At 33.7% G+C, this 10,190-nt stretch overlaps 1 protein-coding gene across 1 annotated transcript in view; it reads right to left on the bottom strand.

Annotated features, from left to right (window-relative positions):
• Positions 1 to 5,907: 5,907 nt before the first annotated feature.
• The window catches only part of LOC105624058 (ribosome biogenesis protein TSR3 homolog), a 4,749-nt gene continuing 466 nt past the window's right edge, over positions 5,908 to 10,190 (bottom strand). The window contains exon 2 of the mRNA XM_012205419.1: positions 5,908 to 6,065. Coding sequence (XP_012060809.1) covers positions 5,908 to 6,065 — 158 coding nt within the window. The remainder of the gene's footprint in view (positions 6,066 to 10,190) is intronic.

Raw genomic sequence — 10,190 nt, 5'->3', positions numbered from 1 at the left:
TTGAAATTTGTTAGATCATAGTAGCCATGTTGTTAAAGTGACATCTGTCAAATTTATTGTGAATTGTTTAATAGTGTATGGCAAATCACCATGGAAGGTCATAGTGTTGAGCAACGTGTGCAAATTTTATTATCAAAATCAGTGCTCCGTTTGAGAAACGTCCCGCGCATTACGTGATTTTTATCCTCGCCACAACTGTCCTGCCGAATCGACTATTCGATGTTTGGTGGCCAAATTCGAGTCAATCGATTCGATAAATAATCAACCAACACCAGTACGTCGCCAAAATGCAAGGTTTGCTGAAAACATCGCTGCTGTGCGAGAGTGTACGGGAAAACCCGAGGCGGTCAATTTATCGTCATTCACAAGAACTTGGACTTTCTGCGATTTCAATTTGGCGAATTTTGCGTCGGGACTTGGGTCTGCACTCCTATAAAATTCAACTGACCCAAGAACTTAAAGTAAATGACCATAGACAACGCCATGTGTTCGCTGATTGAGTTTTGGAGCAGTTGGAAGTTAATCCAAATTTCGTCAAACAAATCTTTAGCGATGAGGCCCATTTTTGGATGAATGGATATGTGAACAAGCAAAATTGTCGAATTTGGGACGATACCAATCCACGTGAGATACACCAGCTCCAAATGCATCCCGAGAAAGTCACTGTTTGGTGCGGATTTTGGTTTGTTCGGAATCATCGGTCCGTACTTCTTCCAAAAAACGAAGCGGGCGTTGCCATAACCGTCAACGACGAGCGCTACAGATCGATGATAAGCAACTTCTTGTGACCTAAAATGGATGATATGGATACCGATAACATATGGTTCCAACAGGATGGCGCTACGTGCCACACGCATGCCACGATGGACATTCTGCACGAGCGATTTGAGGGCATGGTTATCTCGCGCGATGTGAATTGGCCACCGAGATCGTGCGATTTAACACCTTTAGACTTCTTCTTTGGCTATTTTAAATCGCAAGTCTATACGAATAAACCGCAAACAATTGATGCTTTCAAAGTCAACATAACAAACGCCATCCAGCAAATTCTGCCAGATTTATGCGAGAAAGTTATCGAAAATTGGACCGTCCGAACGTGTCACCAAGCGAAGCCGCGGCGGATTTAAGTGACGTTATATTCCATACTTAATGCCATAAAATATTCTTTCAAATAAAAAAAAATTGAATGGATATCTCATACACAACTTGATTTATTTACATTTAAAAATTGAGCGTCTTTATTGAAAGACTCTTTATATTAATTTAGTTCAGTTTTAGTCTATTGCATCCTAAAATGAATGTTTTTAAGAAGTCCAAAATGGTAACTAGATGTTTTTAAAATATTTTAAAAATATTCATGGATCTACCATATTACCATGTATACTAGTCTTATCCATATGGCAGCAAAAACAATTAATGATGTTTTTTTTACTTTTAGAGAGTTCCGATGAGGAAGCTGAAGAGAGATAAGGTATATATTGATCATATTAGATGTACAACTTTGCTTCCGCCGTTTTCCTGTAGATGGCTTTAGCGGTAAGTGGTGGTCGAAATAAATAGATCATAGATAGACGTCATACAATAAACTTGGACATCTGTCAACATAACCCCATAGAAACATTAGTCGATTTGTGTCTGCATCATAAAGTTATTCTCGATTGAAAATGTCAGTTTACGAGTCAAATTCTCGTCATTTGCGGGAGGTTTTAATTTTTTGCTTCAATATGAAGAAATCTGCGGCTGAGGCTCATCGAAAGCTCTCAAATACTTATGGTGAAGCCGCTATTAGTGAAAAAACATGTCGTGAGTGATTTCAACGCTTCAAGAACGATGATTTTGACGTCGAAGACCGGCATAGCGGTGGAAGAGAGAAGGTTTCGAAAATGCAGAATTGGAGGCATTACTTGAGCAAGACTCGTGTCAAAATCAAGAAGAATTGGCACGATCATTGGGAGTGACTCAACAAGCCATTTCAAAACGCCTCAAAGCCATGGGAATGATTCAGAAGCAAGGAAATTGGGTACCGTACGAATTGAAGCCGAGAGATGTTGAACGGCGTTTGTTTGCTTGTGAACAGCTGCTTGAAAGGCAAAGACGGAAGAGATTTCTGCATCGCATTGTGACTGGGGACGAAAAATGAGTTCATTACGATAATCCCAAGCGCAGAAAATCATGGGGAGTTCCCGGCCATGCTTCCACGTCGACGGCCAAACCGAATATTCACGGCTCCAAGGTCATGCTCTGTATTTGGTGGGACCAGCTCGGCGTAGTGTATTATGAACTGTTAAAACCGACTGAAACAATCACAGGCGATCGGTATCGAACGCAATTGATGCGTTTGAGTCGAGCATTGAAAGACAAACGGCCGCAATACAACGAGAGACACGATAAAGTGATTTTGCAGCATGACAATGCTCGACACCATATTGCGAAAGTGGTCAAGACATACTTGGAAACGTTGAAATGGGAAGTCCTACCCCACCCGCCGTATTCTCCAGACGTTGCTCCCTCTGATTATCACTTGTTTCGATCAATGGCACACGGCCTGGCTGACCAGCACTTCCGGTCTTATGAAGAAGTAAAAAATTGGACCGATTCGTGGATAGCCTCAAAAGATGACCAGTTTTTTCGATGCGGGATTCGTACGCTACCCGAAAGATGGGAGAAAGTAGTGGCCAGCGATGGACAATACTTTGAATCATAAATGTATAACCGGTTTTTTACAATAAAGCCTCGAATTTCGGAAAAAAAACGGCGGAAGCAAAATTGTACACCTAATATTTCAATTAGACAATTAAAACCTTTTATTTCATACTTTGAGTGTCTCTTTCCCTTTTTCATCGATTAATATATCACTTATAACTATTCATTTGAAATCCAAAAAGGATTTTAGTTTCTTCATCAAAATTGGACATATTCCAGATACTAGATGATTCGAAAAATCGAATAAAACCAATATATGGTCATAATAGCGAACTTTGAACAGCTATAGCATTCAAGGGACTCATTTTACAAAGTTGTTCATCTGGAATTTTTTAATCTTTTTTTTATGCTCTACAATCTTAGCTAGGTTTCAATGCTGTTCAGCCGGGGCCCAAGCTGGACATAGTCCTTTATATTCTTCAACAAAAAAAATAGAATATATGTCAAATATATGTGTCAAATAGATGCGTATATATCAAATGAATATCTTACATCTTTTATTTTGTCATAAAAAACATTTAAAACAGTATAAGAAAAATAAAAATTCTTAACATTATGGATCTAAGAAACAAAATTCTTCCATTAATTAAGAACATTAAACAAAGTAGAATTTTTATAGGGAAATAGATTTGATTTCTATTGCGGGAAACTAAAAAGTTTGTGAAGAATAACATCCTATTTACACGCTGAGAAGACAATGTATGGCTGCTATGAATAAGTCTGATTACAACAAAGATGGAAGCTATTCTTAATGACCACAATACTTACACAAGTTGTACGAGTGTACAAGTTGTACGAAATCCGGTGAATATGATAATCATGACTATAAAGAACATGTTGAAGAAAGGGAGAAGTTTAGAAATGATAAATAAGTCTATAAATATTTAAATTCATCCAATTTTACCACGAACATATGGTAGGATGCCCAGATTTACAAGACTGATTGCCCGTTACGCATCATAGTTTCCATCATAGGTTCCATTGGAACTCCTCTGCACAACTTAGCGACCTTTCTACACAATATTTTAAAAAATAATTTACGTCTGGCCATTTACATAGGTAACATAGGTATAGTTTTTAATTTATCAAGAACATAAAAAAATCTCAAAATTGCTGATAATGACACGCCCTTCTCTCTTCTGGACGTGGTTTCTCTTTTTATTACGTTCCAAAAAATTTAGTGGAGGGAATAAACAAGAAATGACATCTCATCCGAATACTTGTTTGACAAAGACAGAGTTTTTAAATGGGATAAATTTAATTTTGACTCTACTTATTTTAATTTCAATGACAAAATTTACAGACATTTGGCGTACCTATGGATTCATCGTTATCGCCAATAATCTCGGAGTCCTTCAAGACTTAGAATTTACATTTTTAACAAATTAATGACTAAACCTTCGTTTTATGTACATTACGTACACGACATTGTTCTTGCAATTGATAAGACATTGATGACCTTTGTAATATGTTTAACAATTACCATCCGAGACTTAAGTTTACATTGAAGGAGGGAGGTGACAGATTGAATTTCTTGGTTCTAACGTTGATAAAATGCAAGAGTTTTGTCATAGTACAAAGGCTAAGTTTTCAGGGCGCTATTTAAACTATTATTCTCAGCATCCCTTAGGTCAAAAAATAGGTGTAATATTGGGCCAAATATATAGATAAGAGTACTGTTACTTCACATCCTTTCTTTCAGAAAGAAATTTTAATAAATAAAATATAATAGATAAAATTATTAAAATTATTGAATAATGGATTACAGTTAATTTTTTTCACCATCAAGAAAAGATTATATAAAAAATTTAATTTATGAAACAGCAATGTCATCAGAAATGAAGAGAATACTTCTAAAACAAAAAAAAGCAAATATTTTTTACAATACTTTACATAGCAGGCATTTTTGACAAAATAAAAAATTTTATCAGGGAAATTTTATCAGGGAATTTTATGAGGGAATTTACCTCATAAAAATAATTCGTTACCGTTATTGCTACTCAAAATATAACGAGTCATTTCTTTTTCGTTACTTTCTTTTCTTGACACTAATAGAATATTATAAGCAGATTTTTGCGGTAAATGTAAAAAAGATGTCAAAATTTTATTTTTTAGTAAAGGAATAGAGCTCAAAAAATAGTAAACCTATAGTAAACATGTGCGTAATTTTTATGAATGAATACTCATATCACATAATGTATACTGCATTTTTTGTAATTTTTATACTTAAATAAATGTATTTTTCGTATTACGTTTAATAAGATATTTTTAAATTATATATTACATTTAACTCTTAATACATATACGATTTTCTTTTATTATGCATGATGGGTCGTTTGTGTGTGTTAATTTCAAAAAATGGTTGGATACAGGGCAATAGGAGTTAAGCACGGTAATTATTGTGGTAACGATTGTTTTAAAGTTATTTTGTTAATTTGGTTTTGCATAAGGATCACCGTGCTTGACTCCCAGTGCCTTGTTATATCCAACCATTGTGTATCATTAAGGAGTCTTTAGGAATTAATTTATATTGAGTTAATTTATATTGAGTAAAAAGTTTCCATAATTTTTGCAAATATACAAAAATTACACAGGCCCACAGAAAAAAAGCACTCTGTGCTGGTGGAGACCCAACTATTCTTATATATTTTGAGTCGCTGAATACGAATCTGACATCAAAATAGGACCATCCAGGGATTTTCTAGAGCGAAAAAATGGGTCAAAAACCTCGAAATTTCTGTTTTATTGATATATTCTAAGACCATTAGCAAAAAATTTTTGATTAAAACATAAGCGAGTTGAGAAATACTTATCAGTCATCAAGAAATACTGTACTAAATGTTCTGGAATACTAATATACCACTAATATACCACTATAAAAATCACTCCTTGATATTTCAATTGACGGATAAAGTGGCAACAAACGCTATATCTACACCTCTTGCATAACTTCTAGCGATGAACTCTGAGTGCTTCACATTATAGACATAAATCTAATAATTCCTGAGGAATGATAACTCCCAATCTTCCTAGGTTTAAATATAGGAGCTTTCCGATTTTGACGAGGACTTTGTCAACTCATCGTCGATCATATTACGGCTTCATCCTCACACCTTAATTCCCCCCCCTCTCCCCTTCCCACAAGGCAGCGCGTCTTCGTTGATTTCATTATCGTTTCGTATTCATGGTGAATCGAAAAACGAATCATTCTACATATCCTCTTTCGGGGGCGGTTGTCATCGTTTCCAGCATCTTCCGTGTAGGTAACAGTAGGTACTTGTAGGTGTTTTCACCTATGTATGATATCACTACATTTGCACTGGAATGCGATATAGCTTGATGATTTTGCAAGTTGCTTGTTTCTAAAATAATTAACATCGAGAAGGCAGTATGGGTTAACTTCAAAGAAGTTATAGACAAATAAGAAAAGTGAAAACTATAAAAACATCATAGCTAATATCATAGAAAATTTCCGCAAATTAGGTCCCATAAATCTGAAAATACATTTTTTTCATTTATACCTTGATTATTTTCCTGAAAACCTTGGGGATTTCAGTGAAGAGCAAGATGAACAATTCCACCAAGACAAAAAAAATGGAAAAACAGTATCAAGGAAGATAAGATATCAATATGATAGTTGATTTTTGTTGGAAATTGAAGAGAGAAATACCAGCGAAAAAAAACAAACGCAAGAGGACCATTACATAGATCATTTGAAGACAAAAGAGTGCGGAAGCGCGCACGAACATAAATCAATCTTTTTTTTTTTTAGATATTTACTGGTACAACAGTAGAGATGTGATGTACGGGCAGTTGTTTGATGGCTGCTTGCCTGAAAGTTTGTTTGTAATGTAACTTCTCGGCAATTATTAAATTTAACCTGTATGTGTAATATTCATTCTGAATTTATAGTTAAGCATTCAGAATTTATAGTCAGAAGTTATGTAAGAGATGTAGATACGGCATTTGTTTCCACTTTGTCCGTCAATTGAGATATCAAGGGTTGTTTTTTGTAATAGCATATTATAATATTCCAGAGCGTTCAGTACAGTATTTCTTACGGCTAAGTATTTTTCAATCCACTTATGGTTTAGGTTTAATCAAAAATTTTTTGCCAATGATTTTAGAAACATATCAATAACAATATATCAAAAAAAGGAGAGATTTTGAGGTTTTTGACTTATTTTTTCACTTTAGATTGAAAATTTTCCTTGAATGATCCTATTTTGATATCAAATTCATATTCAGCGACTCAAAATGCATAAGAATTTAGTTGGGTCTCGCCCCCAGCACAGGATATTTTTTTTCTATGAACCTGTGTTATATGAATAGATTTTTATATATATAATATTTTAATATCGTTAAAAAACATTTATGAAGTTGTATATTTAAAAAGAAGGAAAGCATAGAAAAAATCATTTAGTTAGGTGCAGTATTATTAGAAGAAAAGAAACAAGATACGAATGACTCATCATGAATACTCTAAGAGTAAAATTATATTATAATAAAAAAATAATATTGTTTGTTTTATCATTTGCATTATATACATATATTTAATTTGTGAGATATGACATAGAAAAAATTTTATTTTTAGAAATTAAATATACTGCAATGATTACATCTGAGTTAATCTACGTGTGAACTATGAGTACAAAAAAAGGCGTGCTCGCGTGATTTAGACAGCCAATCAGATCGTTGATGTTTCATCTCTGTTTTCTAGGGCTATAGTTACAACTTTTATGTAATTAGAAACAAAGTAACGATAAAAGAAACTAATGAAATCGTTACCATATCCCAAAAATGTAATTGTGTTACCATGAATGTTATTCAGAAGAAAATATCGTTATCCATTCGTTACCGAAAAAAATAACTTATAATGATAACGACGTTACAAATAATGCGTTACTTGCCAATCCTGAATTTTATCAAAAACTTTAATGTAGTAAGCATGGCATACAAGGATATTGATAGACTGAGCAAGTATTTATTAGAGTTTATAAAGACAGACCATCTATGTTTCGTACTAATATTGTTTACAAAATAATTGTGGGGACTGTGATGCGTCATGTGTGGGTCAGATGAACAGAATCTTGAAAACGAGGATCAGTAAACACAAAAACCACATAATTGGAGAACATCACAACGTTTTGTTTACTGATCATGTTTGGAACATGAACACAAATTCGATTGGAATAACATAAAGACTTTAGACGAAGAAAGAATTCTAAACAAAAGATTTATTTCTGAAATAATTTTCATTTACAAACAGAACAGTCTAAATTTACAGACGCTGAACTATTAGACAGTTAATGACTATTTATTTATTACAATTATCACTTCCTCTCTTCAATTTCCTCCAGTTTTCTTCATTTATGCTTAGTTATTACACCAATATATATTGCTTCTTAGTCAGACGAATTGTAACTTTCGTTAACTTTGGTTAACATGTCAATCTCTTTTTTTTTTAACGAAACTCATAAATTGTTAATATAGTTCAAAATATATTTATATATTTATATTAAGTTAATTATTAAGGTAATATTCTGCGTTCTTAGTAATATATACATGTAATCAATTGTAATTTTAACTTATTTCATTATTGTACAGTGAATCAGGAAACACAATGATTTCGCTAATGTAAATTCTGACATTGAAAAGGATCCGAACAAGAATCGAAACGTATGAATTTGTTTGAGAGATTAAAGACAATACTTCACACCAGTGATCCAGCATGGCTCACAAAGACATTAATTCATTGATCGATTTATCTCAAAAGAGCTTTGATTCAACGTAATTTTATTTATATTGTTTTATTTTGTCATTTTAAAAATATTTAATAACATATAAAATTAATAATGTATAATAGCATAAAATATTGTTAGCAATCTTTTTATTTCATTATTTTAATTGTATTATTATGAATAAATTGTCTATTGAGTAGGAAGTAGCGCGAGAACCTCCAAACAGGGATTTGGACGTTGAAAATAGAGAAAGCGAAGATGCCAAGTGCAAAAAGTATGCAACGCGAACAGACTTACTGTTTCAGTTGAGAGATTTTCTTCTAAATTTGGAATTTTAAATTTGGAATATAAAGATTATAACGCGATATATCGCGTTTCCTCCATGTGTAGATTCATTCTTGGAATACCAACGTATTGTGAACCTTGCAGGTATTCCAAGTCTACTTCATCAGGGCGAGGAGCCTGATACTGAGCTGTTCCTCCGGGCCATTCCTTTTATACTACGCTACTTGTTGGAATAGTGGGGGAAAAGAACAGAATTGTGGATGAGGACGGAGGGGAAATTGGCCAATCTTCAATAACCGGAAGAATGGTTTTTCATATTTTATTTATGTTGTAGCCATTATCTCTATTTATTTGTTAGGATGTTTTTGTATCTCTATGGCTTCTCTATACTTTCTTGGAAAGTATGATGTAATGTTGGCTATTGTGGTCGTTTTGTCAAATAGTATTTGATGTCCTATTTTGATGTTATGTTCTGATAATGCTGATAATGCTGACATGTTTTAGCCTGACACGTTATGTTGGACATCATTCTTTTATCCGTAAGTTGACCATTCTCCTGATTTCTCCAATGTATACTTGCCCGCAGGAATAAGGTATTTTGTATATTCCTGCGGAGCTGAATGGAGGAGTCTTTGATCTGTAGAATTTCTTAAGATTTGTCCTATTTTTTTGGATGGTTTAAAAGAAAAAAGATAGTTCGGATATTGTATTTGTTTAATATCCTGTCAATCCGATCTGTTGTTTCTTTGACATATAGGAGAATAGACAAGATCCTTTCGTCTGGTTGTGTGTCAGAGATCGTTGTCTTGTTTGCATGTTTATTGATTGTTTTGATTATGTCTTTTTTGTCGTGTCCGTTTTTCTGTAAGGCTAATTTTAAGCGATTGAGTCTGATGTTCTTTGTCAGAGATGGTGAAAGCTCTATGTATAAGTGAGTTGATTGCAGACTGTTTTCGTGCTGGGTGATGATGTGACTCGGCAGGTATTATCGCTCCTGAAGTTTGTTCATAAAATTGATTGTTGTAGGAGAAGTAGTTGTTAAGCAGTGCTCTATTAGCGGGTTGAAGTCAAAGAGGCCTTCATGTGAGGCCTTTATTATGTTTAATGTATCTTTTATTGGGACTTGTGTAAAAAAGGATTCTACGTCGAAACTTACAAGGTTTGTGGGACGTAGTCGGATTTTTTGAATCTTTTGTATGAAGTTCGTTGAGTTAGTGTGATTCGGATTTTCCAGTAAGGGTTGTAGTGTTTGTGCTAGGAAGTGAGATAAGTTGTATGAGGAATATATGGCGCTGACAATTGGAATTTTTTTTTCATCGAGAGATTTTTTGGATTATAAAAATATAAAATTTTTTAAAGATTTTTTGAGAGGAAATACAAAGAAATATCCAAATTATAGTTAAAATATGAAGAAAATCGCAATATATAAGCATAATTTTCGAACAAACCTGATAACACTAA

Source organism: Atta cephalotes (assembly GCF_000143395.1).
Source record: "Atta cephalotes unplaced genomic scaffold scaffold00071, whole genome shotgun sequence".
Lineage (NCBI taxonomy): Eukaryota > Metazoa > Arthropoda > Insecta > Hymenoptera > Formicidae > Atta > Atta cephalotes.
The sequence above is the reverse complement of the archived record's forward strand: the minus strand, read 5'-3'. Positions and strand labels throughout refer to the sequence as shown.